Genomic DNA, 20814 nt, shown 5'->3' with positions numbered 1-20814 from the left:
CTCTCTTTTTTGATAGGTTTCTTACAGACAAAATTGTCAAACACTAAAAATTTAGTATAAATCCTAAAACAATTAAAACACAAATACAATAATCCCCCAAGCTTTGGGAGGAAAAAAAAATCCAGAAAACTTTAATGCTACCTAACCAATAGGATTATCTGGGCTCTTTCAGTCAGGATTCAGACCTTATTATTGCACTGAGGTACCATTGGCATTTTTTTTTTATCACTTCTGCAGGAACTGGGGTGGTGGAGGTGGATCTCTCTTGACTCTCTTGGATCTTTCAGTGGCCTTCAGTATGATCAAACTTTTAATTTTTATGGACCAATTTACAGAATTACAGAAACTTACCATCTTTGGTTCTGGATGGAACTGTACTTCCCATGAGAGTTGATGCACAATTTAGGAGTCCTTCTAGACTCTCAATTCCTATGCAAAGAGCAGGTGGTAGCTATTACTAGGAGGGTATTTGCACAAGTCCATTTTGTATGCCGGGCACCAGGAGATCCTAATCACTGTCACTCATGTTTTAGTCACCTTTCATCTGGATTCACCAGTGACTTTTACATAGGGCTGCCCTTGAAGATGATTTGGAAGACAAATCATGGTACAGAAAGGCAGCAACATGAGTAGACCTTTCTTGGTATTTGTAACTTCTATAACTGTGCAAAATGAATTGGCTCCTGGTGGGTTTCCTGATGCAATTCAAGGTGCTGATTATCAACTTTTAAACTCTTTATGACATAAGAACAGGTTATCGGCCTATTATAACAATTTCTGCCCATCCCATGTACCAGAATGGATGCAGTACACATACTTTATATTACACAAAGACATTAATAGAATCCAACCAGCATGTCTTCTCTTGTCATGGTGCCTACCCTTTGTAAAACCATACTGCTTGAAATTTAGATATCCTTGTCTTTGCTGGCCTGTTGTAAACTCCTGGTTCTTCCCCTGACATTTGGCTACATTGTAGGATGTTGTACTTTTTTGTTTATATGTTGGCTGACTTGCTCTGAGCATGTGGGTTGGTTTTTAAATGATTTTATTTTGTTTTCTTATTACCGGTTTCTCTATTTGTGAGTGCCCAGAGTTATGTGTTGAGTGGGTGGTCATATACATTTAAAGATACATAAATAAATCCATAAATCTATATGAGGGCAGAACCTTACTCTTTCTGGATAGCTTCCTCCTCATAGCCCTAGTTCTCTTGTTAGGTCTGGCTTCTATCCCCTCATGCTCTAACAAAATTGTAAACATTTTATCACATTAGCATTTCTTATATACTTTGGGGAGAACCCAAACAAGCAAAATAAAATAGAAGTTGACATCTTTGTTTGCATTTTCTCTTTCGCACAAGAGAAAGCAATATATAACTCCTTGCACACAGAATGAAAGGAATACTATGGAGTGTAGCTTCTGGATTGTCATAACCAGCATCTGCAGAATATATTCTTCCCAGTCTATAAAGAGGAGGTTATATATGTTTTCTCTAAAAAGTAAACCTTCAGATAGTCAAAAAGTCAGTTTAAAACCTAAAATTAGAGTGAACTTGGTTTAACCATAATGCTCACCTCAGTAAAATAATAGGAATTGTTCCACGTATTTGTAGATATAATCTCATAGGAATAGAAACACTATTTTTAAAACAAGCATTTCGAAAATATCCCAGTATTTCAAACTATCATAGTAATAAATCAATATGTTCATTATTAAACAGTCTGTTTATATAACTATGTTCTAAAAGTTGTCCCATTGCATACTTTTTATTTCTATTTTGAAATAAAATTTAAATTCTAGGCAAGGAAACACAATTACATAATGTATAGTGACGTAGTAATGATTGAACAACTATAATAGTTATAATTATTATTAATATAGTAGCTATTATTTTATAAATAATTGTGATGATCGCCTAATAATGAATAAATGTCAAATTAATTAATAACTAATTCTTGTTGAATAAACTAATTAATTGTAGTCCTTAGTATATTATGGGGTGAGGTTGAGGAACAGCTAATATGAAATGGCTGAGATGTTGAACCAGGACTGTGGAACCTCAGGTGCAAATCTATCCCCAATATGGGAGGTCACAATCCAGTGCTGTAGGATGTTGCTGTGAAGGAAAAGTGGAGAAGGATGTATTCAGTATGTCACCTTCAGTTCCTGAAGGAAAGAAGCATACAACTTTAATAAATAAATAAAACAATGGATCGCCAAGCTAATTATCTTTTGAAAGAATTTGCATGTATATTTATAGCCATATAACTGTAGCTTGACAGATTTTATTATCATTAAAATTTGTAGGTATGAGATTATTCCTCAGAAGTTGAATCTGTGTCAACTTCCTCAACCAGAGGTTTGTCAGCATGTTGGACTTTAAGTCCTGTAAAATCCCCACCCCAGTTAGCCTTTTAAAAATTCTTAAATGCTATATTGCAAAAAGTCAATAAAAATGATTTGTTGCTTATGAAGTATTTAGGATAGATCTAATGTGAATATGAGTGAGTTGGCATGAAGCCTCCCCTTATTCATGTGCTCTCCAACTATTATCATGTTCTTTTGGATTTAAAACTGAAATAAGATCTACTGAAAAAAATACTTTTTTGTCTGAAATGTTTCAGACAATTATAGAACTCTAAGGAAATATTCCTGACCAAGCTTTATTGTTATTATGATTGGATAACTGATAATGTGAACAAGCAACTAAGGTTTTATTAAATAATCATTTATGCTCTTTTAAAAGCAGTCAATATGCTTTTTATATATTCGAAAATGGGAAGGAGTGGCAATTTGAAAGAAGTAGAAAGCATATCTGATTTATTATAACTGTACCACAATATGTCAGCATATTTTTCTTTGATGGGTGATTGCTTTGATTTTATATTGGAATAGTTTAGATTTAATTTATCAGCACAGATCTATTATTTTATTTTCCATTGAGAATTTTTCTCAATGTCAGTGAGGTGACCTGAACAGAGCATAACCGTAACTGATGCCTTCACTTCTCACAAGGCCTCCTGCTTTGCTTTGTTATAAAGTGAGCTTATTTGAAAAGGAAAAAAAAAGTATGGGGGCGTGTATCCTGCTGGAGAATGGTTTGGGATCCTTGGGATACACTTTCTGCTGATGTTAAATTTAAATCCATCTCTTTCATGTAATCGAGCAGACATTAAATATAACAAACATTTTATATCCCTTGCTACAGCAATTTGGGACTGGGAGATTTGGTTTAATCTCCCAGTCACTATAAATCACAATGGAAATAATGCCTATGTGGTTTACATGCTCTTCCAAATGCCTACTTTGGAAGAAATGGCAAAATAAAAATTCAATCAATTTGTTGCCATATATGTTAGAATTCAGTTTTATATAGAGATGAAAGAAATTTCAAAATGTTTCAAAATCAATATCATATTTTTTTTAGATTCAGCAAATTTTATAAATATGAACTTCAGAGAGCAGCACAGGATAACAGAGAAATTACAGTAGCTTTGCCTACTCAATGTTTTCTAGTGAGACTGAATTATGGTATCATAATTTTCAAATTGCTGGACCCAGTTACTTGCAGAAGGTTCTTGAAATTAGATGGAAAACCCTGTGAAATTGAGTTGAGGACCTTCACTGCTCTACCCTAAAGCACTAAATGTTTTATCAAATGACTAAAATTCTTGAAATCCAGTTTATTTTGATTAAAAGCACATGTTTAAATCTCTCCTATTTACAATACCTCAGTGGATGAAAAGAAAAGAGCATTTTTGGCTAGATCTTGCTTATGTGCATTAGCATAGACTGGAAGAAAATATGAATATGAATATGCGATTAGGATCTCAAAAAATTGGAGAATAATATTACAAAGGACCAAAATCAGCAACCAATGTAACATGACAAATAAAACCCTTTTCAAATAGGCACTCCCATTTCATAACCTCAAAGGTTTCCAACGGTGAAAAGTATACATGAACAAAAGATAAAAGCATCACAGCTTAACCAATACAGTCATATTATTTCATTTCTTTATTGCTTAATAAAAAGGTACTGAAACAACAATGGTTTAACCTGCCTTAGAAGACCAAAAATGATTTTTTCTAAGAAGGGAGTCTCATTCAAGCTGATTCTGAACATTTTTTACTGATGTTTCATGATACAAGCTTTTGAAGTAATCGCAATTTTGCTCACTCAAGCTTCCCAGCAAGCACATCTGAACAAGGTGCAAAGTAATTCTATGTTACTGATAACTAAATGTGATCTCCCTATTGAGAGACTTTATAACAAATCTTTTGTTGGCAGTAAAATGTTAAGTTCACTAAATCTGGCTCTATAAGATGCTTCCTCTCTTTTATTTAACAAAGAAATACCTCATAGCATGTGCAGGTTCCTTTTTTCACCACTTAAATATTAGGGATGTGCAAATGTTCTTTGCACAAATTGTTCCATGGAATATTTAGTGTTGAGATGTCCATGCGTAAATTGGAATGTGTCCGTGTTTGGTATTTTAATCCATGCATTGGATGAAATAGGGCTGTTTTGTTTTGCCTAGAAATGGTGGTTGCAGAGTGGAGGAAAGCTAAGGAATTGGTGGGTGGTGGAGGGGTGTGTGATATATTACCCTGGGACACTGGTGGTGATGACTGAAGGACAGGAAAAAGGTGAGGGACAGATGGAAGTATGCTGCACTGAGTATTATGGAAGAGAAAGACGACACATATAACATTACCATTCTCATCTTATCTAGGTTTTGTTTTGTCTGAAACCTGAAACAACTGAGATGCTCTGGGTTTTGGTTTAACCAAACCATGATCAATCTGAAATGGTTCAGCAGAACTTCTGGAATATGATGATTTGTTGCAGAGATTCAAAGCAAAGCATTCCCATTTCATGGACACATAACTGAAATTGCTCCAGGGGACAATATTTTCATCTTTAAGAATAATGCACCAAAACATAATAGTTCATTGGAGGTTTTCATTGCAAGAGTGAGAATTCACATAGCTGGCATGGCAAACAGTTGCTCTGCATCATGAATGAGGTAAAATCTATTATAAGTCCTGTATCTATGTCTTTATCAGTTCATTATTTAATTTTCCCTAGAAGCACATTTTGGGTATTATAAGCAATTGTAGTAATTGCTTTTAGATGCATCAATTACAGACTTCCATCTTCATAAAAATCAACTCTCTGTTTTGTCTAATCCCTAACACTCATTATCCAGTTGCCTTCAATTAAATACCACATCCTTGCTGTTATCCCAAAAGATTTTCCAAAGATTTTAATTATAATTTAACAGATTCTTTCCTTATCCCTTTTCAGGAGAAAAGTCCTAGACCCACCCAGCCACCATCAAGAAAAGAAAAGAAAAGAAAAGAAAAGAAAAGAAAAGAAAAGAAAAGAAGCAGCAGTCATACTTATATATTGGAGAAAGAGAGGGATGTTACTTGTAAATAGGAAAAAAGTTATTTCAGATTTAGATGAATTAGATAATAAGAATGTTTGTCCTAAGAAGCTCCCCCCACCCCGGTTGAGACCTAAGAATGAAGTGTTATTAATGGAATGGGGAAAAATGGAAACTGTTGTTGATAATGTAATGCAATTAATTATCCAAGGAACACAGGGCAAGTATCTGCTTTTATATATAATAGCAAGAGGACCGAATAACTGGATCTATTAATCAGCAGACCTCTGGATGCCTCTCATCTGTATTCCAGGAGTCTTTTTAGCCATAATGCCCAAATTCAGAAAAGGGGCCTCCTGCAGTGACTAAGGAGGCCAAATTATCAATACTGATTTCTGGATTGCTGCATTGGGGAGGGAAAGGAATGAGTGTGAGCAAGCACTGCAGGGCTGGCCAGAGCCTAATGGCTCCTGACTGCTTGTATTAGCATATGCAGCTGCTGTCTGATGCCCTACCCTCAGGAATAACAAAGCCCTCTTCCACCAGGTTGGAAAACAGAGCAATATTTAATGAAAGGGCATCTGTGGGCATCCATATTAATTCTGAATGGGTCTAGGAGGACAACATCTGTGCCAAGGCTTTTGTCTCCTGGAAGCAAGTGCAGGGAAACTGATGTTTTCTTCAATTGTGCCCTGATGAGTTATGGGTGGGTCAACTTAGTAAGTTAGCATTTTGAGAATACATCTCTTTCCCTATATTTTCTTAATGCCTAAGGAAGAAGGGATGTGATTTTATTATTGTTATTATTACTATTATTTTTAAAAGTCTGCCAAATGTCTGATGTTCTGATAGCCAGTCCATTTCTCTTCTGCGCTTCCTGAGAATTACCACACCCTTTACTGCAGTATCACTTTTCTCCACGGGCTTTATTGCAGACTCAGGGAAAAAAAAATAAAAAAAATAAAATGCAGGCTAAAGAGAAAGGGGTTGGAGGGAGGGGGAAAAGAGACCGTTTCAACCATTTGCACTTCGCAAAGCTCGGTTAAATTGGAGGATTCGAGGTAGGATCTTGATACCCCTTGGTAAAGCAGCGTGGGTTATTTTGACACTCCCAGACCTGCAGTCCCGATTCCTGGAGAGCACTCCGGCGCACCGCAACCTTTCCCTGCTAAGATGCGAAGGGCGGGAGCGTGCAGTCCAGGGGTGTGGTGGAGGTTTATTGAGTCTGCATGGAAAAATAAAAATAATAATAAGGGCGGGGCGCGGGGGGGCGTTAGGGGGGAGGAAGGAAGGCGAGCTTTTGCTCTAGTTCGACAAAATAAGACCAAACTCGCTGAAGGCATTGTAACGAGTAGGCGGTTGCTGTATAAAGAAAGGGAAGAGGAAGAGGAGGCTAATCCAAGTGACCTACTTCAGAGCGCGCGCGCACACGCACACACACACACACACACACACACACACACACACAGGCTGCCCACCAGCAGTACCAATGGATGCAGCAAACCAGCAAGAGCATTCGGGAAAAACCAGCGACGGTGCCACGGAAGAAAGACATCTAGGGGGAAGGCGGAGTATTTGCTTTGATGTCCTCCGCTCCTTCAGTGCGTCTTTCTCGCTAGCCGGGGAGGTGGGGGGGAGGGGTGGAGGGAGAGAAGGGAGGGGCGAGTTCCCCCGGGGCTCCGGCGAGGCGGTGGCGCGCCGGCGGCGAGATGGGTGGGGTCGGTCTGCATTGTGCTCGCACTGCCTGAACGGGTGGCGTCCAACTAACTGCAGGTGCGCTGTCGCCGGGAACGCCCGGGTGCGAGCCTTACACAAAGCCCTGCCCGCCAACGCCGCCCCAGCCCTGTCTTTGCTGCCGAAAAAAAAGCACACACACACACACACACCCCAAGTATCACACAAACGCATTCCACCTTCCGCCCCGCCGCACAAAGGCACCCGAAAGCAGCGCGTCTAACATTCGGGTCCCGACCTCTCTTGCAACAACAACCCTCGCCAAAGGAAATGTTGTCTGTCTCCATCTCATCCACGTGGCGGGCGGGTTGGCTAGGGAAGGCGGCTTGGCCAGTCTTTCCCTCTCCGCCCCCCACCCCACCCGATACAGAAGTCGCTCGCCCTGGATCTGAAAAAAGACACCAGCGACTGGGAGAATCGGAGGTCAGAGCGAGCGATGGGGAGGCTGGAAACGAGTCAGCCCCAAACACGCCACAAGTTTACTCTTTTGCTCTACGTTAACCCCAGGCTGTCACAGGGGTCTTCCAGAAGAGTATTTTCTTAAGCCTCCCCCAAAAAATACCCCGGTTTATCCGACGTTAAATCGAAGAAAACGGGACTAAGATTTAAGTCGGACGGCATCCAAGTACTTCTGTTGAAATGATCAGGCTATTAAAAAGATTGAAATAAAAAAAAAAAATTCAAGTAGGGCGTAGACTTAAGATCACGACTGCTTAGCCCTCTCCCGATTTGGCTTTTAGAAAAATCAAGGATAATAATAATAATAATAATAATAATAATAATAATAATAATAATAATGATGATGATGATGATGATACTTCTCCCTTTTAGAAATACAATGCAGCACCAAGGACAGCAGAAAGGGAAAGGTTTGAGGAGAGAGGCTTCCGCGCCACAAAGAAAATGCTCTGTTTGCCTTACCCATTGCAGTTTTAGCCATTGTAGGTGCTACAGAAGCTCCGAGCTTGCGAAGGCAAAGAGGTCCAGCTACAGCAGTGGGGAGAGCGCGCGCGCGAGGAGACTAAGGCACTGAGTCAGCAGAGCGGGGCTGAGCACAAGAAGGAGCGAGAGGCAGGAGTCCATGAATAATTATCACTCCTCAGCCTAAGCAGATTGGCTCGAGAGGTCCCCTGACATGACTCCCGCAGAAGCAGATTCTCTGAGCGTTAAATATTGATCTGCCTGTGGTTCTGGAGTACAAAGTGCCAGAATGCAGTTTGAAATGGAAATTGGCCCCGGAGTGCTGCGTTCCCCCTTTACTTTCGCTTTGATAGTACATTCCATGTCAAGAGCTTAATATCCTACAAGAAAAAAAACAAACAAAAACCATTGGTCTTGAAATCTCTGGCTGTTGCTAGGTGTAAAACATGCACAAATGCATTCTAAGATAATATTGTGGCACTAACAGAAATAGGAGGGGAAGTGGGAGAATTTAAAGGCTGTTTGTTTTCTTTTTATCCACTTTGCATAATGCGGATGCTCATACAGTATCTATATATAGATACTTGCATATTTTATAAGTATATATAAGTATTCTATACTTATTCTATACTTATATATAGCCTATATATTTGTGGCTGAAATGTTAGCTAGTTTTTCTATGAGTAGGGCCTATTGAACCAAGTACTGCAGAATTTAATTAAGTTTGGATATAGACTGATCACATTATTTCTTAACACAAACATTCAGTGCTTTTGTCTTCTCTTTCTATTATGACTAAGGTATGTCATAAAATAGTTTTTTTAAAAAAGCATGGGGGATTTACTTTCAGTAATTTAGACCTATAACAAAATACAGAATAATTGCTTTCACATTTTGTCTGTCTGTGATAGTGACAAGTTGACATTCTTTCATCTGGAGTACAGAGAACTAGTAATTATCATCAAGCTCGGCTAGCTGGGTATGAATTTGAAATATTCCTTCTTGCCTTCTCCTTTCAACATTAAACCAATGAGGGGTTACTGTAGAGAGAACTAAGATGGTGCTATTACTGAAGTGATTTAAATTGTCTTTTGCTTTGAGACCCATACATCTCTAATATATTCTGATTTAACATGTTCACCTAACATGCCCTTCTCCAGGTCAATAAATGAGAAAGATACTTTGTCACAAATAATTACAATGAAATCCAAGATCAAAATGGGAAATCTCGCTTTTTGTCAAGAGAGTTGGTTTGGATTGTATGTATATTAAGAGTTGATGAAGCTGAAACCAAATAGGGCTGAAGTAACTTCAGCCTTGCTTTCCAACATGATCTTTTCATAACTTTCTTTCTGGTATCATCTCATTTCTTCTCTTCCCTTTTGAGATAAGATTTCTTCAGAGTAGACACTTCATCCATGACCATTGAAAAGAAATGTTGGATTCATACATGCTTCCAAATGCAATCCTCAAAGAAATAAGCTATCATTTCTAGACAAAACATATTAGCTGAAGAAATTTATCATGATATGGCCATAACTGGGAATTTGATATTCATATACTTCACATGTTTTTTTCCCTTTTTATGGCTCTGTACTCCCTTAATTCAGGATAGAGTCAGGGCAACTGAATGGAGCTGAGCGTTTACTGGCCACCTTTCTTGTCATCTATGTGGAGTTTGCAGCAGATATTTTCTCTTTATAGCCTGCCTTACAGAAAAACATCTGTTGCTGTCTAGGATTGGAATGATACCATCTTTAACTTAATTGCTATGTTGGGAAAATGGCTCACTAAATTTTATTTAAGTTTTTTGTCAAATCCTTCCACTAAAATATAAGGTAAAAATCCAATCACCAAATAAAATGGCCACAGTAATTTATTTGTGATTAGGAATTGCCATGCAGAAAGCCAAAATCCTGGAACTGTCCTTGGTACTGAAAAACCATGTAGGTTTTCCAGCTGTTACAATGCCAACTGAACTGCTCAGTGTTTACTTATAGGAAATAAGAAAGACTGTCTCACCCTACTAACCTAAAACTGGCAATGAAATGATGAATCAGGGTTTGAGTGTGAAATGTGTATTACAGATTATTAAGAAAGCAATAGTTAATAAAAGTCTAAATGTAAAGTGGAAAAATGCAAATAAATAAAATAAAATAATTAAGAAGTTTAACTAATTCTTTATAATTAAAGGGTACAAAACTGAGGCTTTAAATGTGGCTGTAAAAATCTTCAAAGAGGTGGTGATAGCTCATCTATTATAGTCCCTTGGTAGAATGGCATAGATCAGGGATGTCAAACTCAAGGCCTGGGGACCAGATCCAGCCTATGGGGTGCTTAGATCTGGTCTGCAGGGCTGCCCTGGAAACAGTGAAGGGCTGGCTCATGGTGCCTCTGCCAGCAAAAATAGAGCTCTATTTTTGCTGGCAGAGGTTTGCAGAATGCTGTCACAGCCAAAAACAGAGCTTGGGAGCCATTTTCACTGGCAGAGCACTCAGGCTACAGATACCCCCAACACAAATGATGTTGATCTAGCCATGGCCACCTTGGCCATGCCAACCCCATCCCCCCAAGGTCAAACACAACCCTGATGCGGCCCTCAATGAGTTTGACACCCCTGGCATAGATGTTAGTCTTAGAGAATCAAAAGAGTTGATGGCAGATTGGCCATGCTTTAATGCTACACAGGGCAAAAATGAGGATGAAGTCCTTCCACAAGATGTATTAGGTGCAGCTAGCAATGCCCTTTTTTAAAATTTAAAAGTCTTGACAAATAAGGAGAAATAACTGAAGTGAACAAAATTCAGATGAGAGGAAAGTGAACAGGCATTCCTTCCGTCCTGGAATACTAGAACTGAAGTCTGTCTAGTGAAGTTCTGCTATGGCAGATTAAAACAGAGAAAAAGATATACTTCTTCATGTATATATATATTCTTAAGTTTTCGCGGGTACTTACATGTATGGTATTCAGCTTTGTTCGGGTATTTCCCCACGTCATTATAGTTGTGCTTTTAAAGTTGTAGCAACGTTTCGGCAGAATCTCATCTGCTATCATCAGACTTCTGTATTGTGTTCGTCTGTGAGTCAGACTTTTACAGTTGTTTCAGTTTTAAATTTGGGGCTAGCCTACTGCTGTGCCAGAATGGTTTTTTCTTCATCCTGATTGGTTGGGAGTCCTGGTCTGTGTTTACTCCAAGACCAATAAACACAGACCAAACACAGACCAAGATATATATATATATATATATATATATATATATATATATATATATATATATATATATATATATATATATATATATATATATCTACAAAAATATAGGAATGATTGACAAATTGGTTGACTTAAAGAGTATTTAAAGAGATATTGATGGAGTCAAGACAATGAGTCATAATAGCAACATATATCTTTTACATCTAAAACAATATTTTGTTGAGTAAAGGTTACTAGACAAGAAGGTCCTTATAGGCTTTCCATAAAACTCTTACTAACTTCTGTCAGGACAAAATGCAGATCTCAATGGACCTTTTTTCTGAATCTGTGGCACTCATTAGATCTCTTTATCAGCTATTTTAAAGTTGGGTCTTATTTGGATAAATATTGCAACTTCTCATGTTAGTATGATCTGTCTTTTTTACACTTATGCCTCAGAAAAATGATATCTGAAAGTGGAAAAAAGAAATAAAATAGAGAAAGTAATTCTCATGCTTAGTATTTGTTTATTATCAAATTGAAAAGTGATTTTTTTTTTAAAAAAAAACTGAATATATTGAAATATTGGTGTTATTACTATGTGTCAAGATAATAAGTCTGATTGTTTAGTTATATATTTTGTAATATGTAATTTTGCATGCCCTGAATATACCCACATAAATATGGATATTAAAAATTAGGATATTCAATTTAAAGTCTCATAAAAATAAATATTTATAAAATATTATAAAAATATGAATTCCCCACAAATTCCAATGCCAGCTTATAAAGATGCATGAAATCCCAGAACAGTGATTTTCTTCTTTGTTTTTTTCACCGAAGAATGGTGGGAATGAAAAGGACAAGGTGAGACAAAAGGGAGAAGGGTGTCTCTCCCTGTGGCTCTTAAATAGTTCATTAAATTTCCATATTTGAAAAGAAAATGTGGCAGGAAAACAGGCCACATTATTAACTTGTCAGATTAAAAAAAACCCAGCTCCTTCAGGAAACAGGGAGGAGGTTGAGTAAGTGTCATAGAGATTTCCATCACCAAAAATAGTCCCAAGAAATTATATGAGTATTCATTATTTCAAACCTTTAGTGTATCAATTATTTATGAGGAGTTGTAATTGGGCTGTCTATGGAGCACTCATACTGAATTTTTCTGAGTGGGGTTATGCAAATTATAGAGGAAGAGCATGTTACATTTCAGAATTTGACATGTGAATTGCCCGTTTTCTGTTTTCTGTCAATGATTCTTTTAAAACTTGAAGTAATACAAATCCATCCATCCATCCATCCATCCATCCATCCATCCATCCATCCAATATTTTAGAATATTTACTTCTTAACTCAATTATTTTTTTAATCATTTTAAAAAATGATTTAAATTTTCCATCCTGCTTCACTTGAAGTTAACTCAATTATGGCAGCTCTTCAGCACCCAAAACACTTCCCAAAATAAGAAACTTTCTTAAAGGCCCAGAGGTTAAAGATATTCTGTTTCTTAGGAGCCAGAGAGTGGAGCAGCTTCTCAAGCTTCTTGATAGCCCCATCATTCACATTTCATCTGGGTGGGAACTTCTAGCATAACCTTCCTCAATGAATGCACAGCGTGGACCAAATTTAAACAAAGAAAGTGACATCCAAGTTCCAAAGTTCTGAGTTAGGTTTAAAGTTAAATATCAGGGTTTTAAACTGGACCTGGAAGCAAATAATGTAGCAATTCTGGTATTGGTGTAATATTAATGCAAGTGAAGTAATCAGAGTTAAGATACTTCTTATGGATATAAATAGTTTAAGCAGCAGGATAATTCTGTATGTTTTGAAAAAGAAAGGAATCTAAATGATTATGAATATGTGTTTGAACTAACATTATTTTTATTTATTTATTTATTTATTTATTTTGTCAAACAATTATTAGATAACAGGTATAAGTATAAGTATAAACATGGATACAAATAAGAAAAAAGGAAAGAAACAACAGGACAGAGAAGGTAGGCACATTTTGGTGCGCTTATGCACACCCCCGGTATAGTATAGTATAGTGGGCATTATGTGTATGGTCATTTCAAATAATTGGCAATTTATGTTATACATGGCAACTGCAGTGAGATTATTAAATGCATAAAGACTGAGAGGTTCTGAAATATCCATAATGGCGGAATGGCTGGTGAAGAGTTGCAGAGATGGAAACATTGACTTCTTTGATCAGGGAAAAGACAGTAACTACATTTGGTAATGACTGAAAATCTTTTATAGACTTTTTGCTGAAAATCTTCGAATGTTAACATCTTGCTGGCAAAATAAAAATGGGTTCAAAGCTTTGAAATTACTGATGATCTATTAAAGGATAAATTGCTTGACAGGATCTATGGTTTGATCCTGCAATGATATTTTAAAAAAAGATTTAAATAGCATTTTTGCATTGTTAGAGTGTAATGTAAAATAAACAATAACCACAATATGCAGCTTAAGGTGTGAATTAATAATAATTATGATAAATCTATATATGCCCTACCTGGTTCTTATTTTTCCTTGAGAAAGCACTTAATACAATAAAACTTTCTTCAAATATTATATTTTATATATTATAATTTAGATGATGCTAGGAATACAGAAATCATTGTACAATACATCTAGTGAGAAACAGGTTTGAAAACACTTTCTTAAACACATTCTTAAGCAAGCAGTCTATTACACATTAGATCAGTATATGGAGTTTTATCTCAATTTTGTACTATCTGCTATGGTTTTCAATTTGTTTCCTAGGTACTTTCCAGTTGTTGAATTATTTAAAGGCCTAAATGATATAGGCATGAGGAAGATGTCTTTATTCCTTGAGAACCTCTCTAAATATTGATTTAATCAAAGGAGATCTTGCTTCATGTACTAACATAATTGGAATATGACACAAAGAACTGTTTGTTATGATGCTTAGGGTTATATCTCTGGAAAATTCAGTATGTTCTAAACATAAAATGAGTTGCAAGAAAATTGTTTACAGAACTTTTGCTTTGCTTTTACCTTCATTCAGTTGTATCGTTGGATATAGAGCAGAAGGCGAGAAAGAGAAGAATTATTTAATATTTTGCCTGTTGCTATTTTCCCAGCATGCAGAAGTTCAAAAATTTATTCGTTCATATATAACATTTCATTTTAACTTAATAAAGTATTATGCTTCTCTTACATTTCATTTTTTTCTTTATAAAAACAGTTCCCAGGCTTATTTAGTAGCATGTAGAAGAACCTTTCTGAACAGGATTACTATACAGATCCATTTCAGCAATTTTTGTTCTTTTTTTCCCTTTAAAGAAAACTATAAACATAGAGGACACACATGGGAGAAGACAGGATGGAATGCAGAAGCACTTTAAACACTTAAGGACCAAAGAGTTATAAATAAATGGATTCCAAAGTTGAACTACACAGTCTTGTATTGAGAAAAGTGTCTAAGAATTCAACTAAATTAGAATCTAATGAGTTACTAGCTTTACTTTGTGCAGAACATATTCCCTCAGCTGTTTCTGTAGGCTTTTGAAGGCTTACATTTCAGTGTAATAATAATGGCCAGAAGGAATGAAACCACTGCTGTAAATCATAAGAAAAGAGACTCTCATTAAGTTCCCAATGTTGAAAAAGACTGTGAGCTGTTATTATTATGAACTAGTTCAAAAAACCAATTAAAACTGTAACTCACTAATCTAAAAGAAAAGAAGAAGAAAAGAAATGAGTTCTATGCCCATCTTTAGAGATTATATGCTGGCAAAATAATTATATTTTAATTGTGTTAAGATTCTCATTTCATATTGAAAATAAAGTACAAAAGCCCTATATTTTCAATTATTTACTTCTTATGTTTAATTATTGCAATTCAGCTCTTCTTGCAAATAGTTTGATGAACACTAATGGATAAATGTAAATATGTGATGTGATAGTTTCCCCTTTATTAGTATTAGCATCAGGATGTTCTAGCAGAAGGATTGGTTTTTTTGTTTTGTTTTTGGAAATTGACTGTTGGAAGTAGTGATGTATAACAGCAGAGAACAACTGCTTGGGAGGGTAGATAGTAAGAATACAGTAGTAAGTCAGTAGTAAGTTTTGCTTTGCTTTGTTTTGTTATATCCTTGGAGATGAATGGACTTTTCTTGCTCTGTCATGGTAGTGAGGTGATTATAATATTTTAGGTTTTCTTCTCTGGTCCATAATTGTTATAATGTATAATTGAGGCTGTAAATAAATGACATTTAAATCATATGTCTCAATCCTGCGTGACACCCTGCCTATAACATATAATTTTTATTACTGACTTTTATTGCAGCATCACTTTAATTGGACCTTTGATTTATTTTATTTTATTTGTTTATTTATTTTTTATTTGTCAATTGCTTACAAGATAACAGGTATAAGTAAAACATAGTTATGAATACATGGATACATATAAGAAAAATAAAAAAATATATAAAAGAAACAATAGGACAGGGACGGTAGGCACGTTGGTGTGCTTATACATGCCCCCTACAGACCTCTTAGGAAAGGAGTGAGGTCAATAGTAGACAGTCTAAGGTTAAAGTTTTGGGGGTTTGGGGAAAAAAACACAGAGTCAGGTAGAGTATTCCAGACATTGACCATTCTGTTGCTGAAGTCGTATTTCCTGCAATCAAGTTTGGTGCGATTAACCTTGAATTTGTATCTATTGTTTGCTCTTGTGTTGTTATGGTTGAAGCTGAAGTATTCATTGACAGATAGGACATTGCAATGTATGATTTTATATACTATATTTAGATCGGACCAAAGCCGGCGTAGTTCTAGGTTTTCTAGGTCTAGAATTTCAAGTCTGGTGGCATAAGGTATTCTGCAACGAGTAGAGGAGTGGAGAATTCTTCTTGTGAAATATTTCTGGACTTTCTTGACTGTGTTAATATCATATACGTAATGTGGGTTCCAGACTGATGAGCTGTATTCAAATATTGGTCTAGCAAATGTTTTGTATGCTCTAGTTATTAGTGTAATATTACCAGAGAAAAAGCTATGTAAGATTAGTTAACAACTCTTAATGCCTTTTTGGCTATGTAGTTACAGTGGGCTCTAGCACTTAGGTCATTTGAGATGAGTACTCCAAGATCCTTGACAGAGTTTTGATCGTTAACAAGGTCTTGACTATTCAGCTTGTATTTTATTTTCTGATTTTTTTGCCCATATGTAGGACAGAGCATTTATTTGTTGAGATTTGAAGTTGCCATTTGTTTGACCATTCTGATACATAGTCAAGTTAATTTAATTTAATTTAGCAAGTTAATTCTGTCAGATTCTTCCTGAGGTTTATTTACTGATCTTTTATATTACTTATTGACAGCCCTTCTCTCTTCAAAGTGTTGCTACGTTTTCTATTTTGTTGCTTACTGAAGGTATATGATTTCATGTTGCTTGTTATTGCTGGCAAGGCAACTATTTTAATATGTACTACACATCTAATTAATCACCAAAGATTGATTATTTGAAAATTCTAGGAAGGGAATGTTACTTTCCATTAATATATTCCACCAGTAGAACTCACCTAAATTACCATCACAATTAGTTAGATTTACGTTTTACCTTTACTCAAATTGCTCCTGGTGGCTTCCAGGGGATGTTGTCATCTAGTCCACACCAAAGCAGTCCAGTTGAAGGAGGCTGGACTAAGTGAAAGGGTCAGAGTTTTCCAGGGTTTTTTTCTACAACGCAGGATAATTTTATGTTTGTGGCTCTCTGGCATGAGTCCAACTTTAAATGTTTGACAATATCTTGTCTGTCATTGTAAGGATCCTATGTTTCATTGTTCATAATTATACTTTTTCTTCTTTCAGCATTGCCTTTCAAGATTAACTACTAATCCCTCTTAAGTAGGACAGAAACATAATTTTTTAATGTTTTCAACATTGTGATTTCGTCTGATTTATTTAAATACTTCTATATCCTTTTCAGTCACGGATCTCCAACTCTTGATCTATATCATACATTTATTTATAATTAAAACAGTATTTTTAAAATATTAAATAATGATTTATTAAATTTATAGGTCACCTGACTGTTGGGGGGAAAAGTCTGAAAGTAGACATCCTTTGATTAAGTGATTTATCCTAATTTCATGTTGCTGGAACAGAATCATCCATTTATTAATGATTGCCAAATTTTTCATGACAGCTAAACACATCATTAATATCTCCAGTCAAAAATGCTATTTCACTATATGGTAGTCTTAGGATTTTCTGATTAACATTCAGTAATGAACACCGTATAATGAGACACATACATTTATTGAATGTCAAGGCCCTGGGTACCACTTAAATTGATAATTGTGTAATGGAATCTTTTTTAAATAGTAGATGTTGTAAAATTATTAAAAGGATGGGAAAGATAAACGGAATATATATTTTAATGATTATTTTTCTCATGTTGACATTTACCTGATAGCCTAATTCTTATTTTAATATTAGACTTCTAAAAAGAAAGCATTGGAAAGAAAAAAATGTTATATACTAATATGAAATGTAATGTCAGTTCTTAACAATCTTGTTAAGAACAATGTTCTTCCAAGATAAATATAGTAATGCTGAAATTAAATATTTCATTAAATTTACCTTGTACATATGTTGTTGATGCTATTTCTATTCGAGACTAAGATTTTTGGAGCTAAGGTATTCTGAATTCACCCAGGAAATTTTTGCCCAATTTGTTATGTTCCTAATTTGCTTCCTGGTCTGAGGCATGAGTTAGCAAAAATAGTGATCCATTCTTATTAGGAGAATGGATCCTTATTAGGACCTTAAAATCAGCAAAACAGCTTTTCTCTGAAATAGTATGACTCATATGCTTAGTAAAAGTGACACCATGTTTAGGTACTCATTGTATATATTTAATAATATTTATCACTTAGATACTCTGTACCATATATTTAAAGCACAGAGATTTTTCTTTTCAGTTATACTGAGCAGTGTGTATGTCTGCACTGTATAGTTAGTTTCAAATGCATTCACTGCACAAGTATGGGTGTAAGTGGTATTTTACTTATAATACTTAATTATATTACTTCTTCAAATAATTTCAAGCCCATAGTCCCTGCACATTTTATTTTTAGAATTTTGCTATTAATTGGATTGTGTTGAAAGATTTGATCTATCCAACTTATTTCGATAGAAACAATATCGTTTATTTGTTTTTTTACTTAATGGGTTGTCAACTCTGCCACTGCACTTTGTAAGCCATTGACTTTGTTAAATAAACTGTGATTGAACAGGTAATGTTTAAGAAAATGTGTAAAGCCAGCAAATGACTGGCTCAATCTTATCCTAATGAATTTCAAGCCTGGATTAGATTTGACCTTGGGTCTCTGTTTCTGCTTTAGACTCTCACTACTTTCAGAGGTAAAAAAGAGTTTTGTATCTCATTTTTGTCATATACTTGACTATATAATTTCAATTATCCTTCACTTTAAAAAAAAGTGAGGAAAATATTTTTCTCAATACATGAGATCAGCTATTAGTGCATACCCAGAATCATGATTCTAAAATGATTACAGGGATAGATCATGAAACTGACCCTGGAATTTACCATTCAGGAAAATTCAATTAAATAATTGAATATGACCTTATTAATACTGCTATTGTTGATTAATTGTCTGATTATATGCCATCAAGTTAGAGTCATATTTTAGTGACCAAATAGTTGGATTTTCCCCATGACAATATGCCCCTAACTTGGTAAGTCAGGTGCCCCTTTCACCAAAGTAACCGAATATATCCGTCTTGCTCTTGGTTACCCTCTTCTGTGTAATTTCATCTTTTCCAGCATTAGAACTTTTTCTAGAGAGATTGTAGGATAATTTGAGGCTGGTAATTTCTTCCTCAAATGAAAACCTTAGATTGATTTGTTCAATGAGCCATTTGTTTACCTTTTTTGGCTATTCATGGTATTTTTAGGAGCCTTTTCAAACATCAGAGTTCAAAAGTGTCAGCATGGTTCCTATATTGCTTTTTCAAACAAAATTTTGCTTCCAAAAAGTATCACAGGAAATACCATGACTTGGATAATTCTGTTCTTTACAAGTTTAGAAACATCACAGCATCTGAATATATTTTCCAAGTGCTTCATTATTGTTAATTTCCTATAAGATACTCCACTGATTAGTACAAAATACAACATGAAGGAACTCTTGTTAACATCATTCCTATCCTATTGACCTGCTTTGAGCAAAGACAGGAATTGATTACAGTGAGATTATTATTATCATCATTATTCAATATAAAATTTGTACACAAAATTACCACTGCTCTTCTGTTCTTTTTGGCACACAATTCCAATGTTAATAATCTTATTACAAGTATTTCCTTTATAGCCCACCTCTTTGCAAAATAATCTTGTCTGTTTTCTCTTTCAAATAGATGTATTTGCTTAATATCTCAAATATATTTTCTATGCAAAGATTGCTTTCTGTGGAACTGCTTGATAAGTTTCTTATGGTCCATGGGTGGTAAAATAATACTTAATGTTTTGGGGGGGCGATAGATGGGATAGCTCAAGACTGATGCTGGTATGATGAAGAAATACAATATATAGGAAGATGATGCACAGTAAATGATGTTATCACATACATGGACAATGATTTTTTTCTTCAAAAGATGGAATGGGACCCACTCCACAGCCAACTCGTTGTGGCCAACTTGCCATGGGACAACTTGCTATGGGGCAATTGAACAATTCAATGTAATTATTTAAAATAAAATTTTAAAAAATTGTCATTTACATTTCATTTTGTCCCTTCTTTTGTATCCTTTCTTTAATGATTCTATTTCACCATGTCTTTGATATCAGTGTAACTCTTGTCCTACAGTGAGTTGTCTCATGGTGAGTTGGCTGTGGATAGTTGTGTCACGGCGAGTTGGCTACAGCAATTTGGCTGTAGCAAGTTATCTACAGTAAGTTGGCCAAAAATAGACTGATTGGTTGGAAGAGGTTTCTTTCTTTCTAATTAACAGAATTATATTCTAAGGTTTATTCAGTTTGCTTTTGAGATTTGAATATCAGAGTTAAGTGCATTGCTCCATATGCATTTACAGTACAATGAGTGAAATTTGCAGCCAGAAGACCAATTTCTATAATAGCAGTCATAATTTTTTAGTTTAGTTTACTTTATTAGAATTAGAATTAGAAGAACTTTATTGTCATTGTACAAGTACAACGAAACTGTGGATGCACCCCAGCAATTGTTCACAATACAATAAAACCAAAGCACTTAAAAATGAAGATAAGAAAGATAAAGTACCCACGTCTCCATTTGCAATCTGAGAGGAGACATGGTACTCTATCTTATCTTTATTTTTTCCATTTTTCATTGTCATTGCACCTCATACAACAAAATCAAATACCATCTTCAGTGTACCTCATGACCATGAAAATAAACACAAACATCCTTCACCCTTCACACATTGAACCAGAAACCCCCGACACTACACCAACACTGCACTATACAGCAGAATTCAAAAGAGCTACTGCCCTGGGATAGAAGCTGTAATTTCTACAACCAAATTGGCAT

At 35.5% G+C, this 20814-nt stretch overlaps 1 protein-coding gene across 3 annotated transcripts in view; it reads right to left on the bottom strand.

Annotated features, from left to right (window-relative positions):
* The window catches only part of STMN2 (stathmin 2), a 176957-nt gene that overhangs the window by 20544 nt on the left and 135599 nt on the right, over positions 1-20814 (bottom strand). Inside the window, exon 1 of one of the 3 annotated variants that reach the window (XM_087931437.1) lies at positions 8051-8173. The exons of 1 other annotated variant lie outside the window; for it this stretch is intronic. In XM_087931437.1, the coding sequence (XP_087787563.1) occupies positions 8051-8069 (19 nt within the window). In that variant the 5' untranslated portion in view covers positions 8070-8173. Of the gene's footprint in view, positions 1-6882; positions 6903-8050; positions 8174-20814 lie in introns of those variants that run through there. One more of the 3 variants, XM_087931439.1, reaches the window with a different exon arrangement.

This window comes from Pseudonaja textilis, chromosome 3 (assembly GCF_049901715.1).
Source record: "Pseudonaja textilis isolate UNSWEBS1 chromosome 3, rPseTex1.2, whole genome shotgun sequence".
Classification (NCBI taxonomy): Eukaryota; Metazoa; Chordata; class Lepidosauria; order Squamata; family Elapidae; genus Pseudonaja; species Pseudonaja textilis.
Note: the sequence above shows the minus strand (reverse complement) of the source record. Positions and strands in the feature narration are given on the sequence as shown.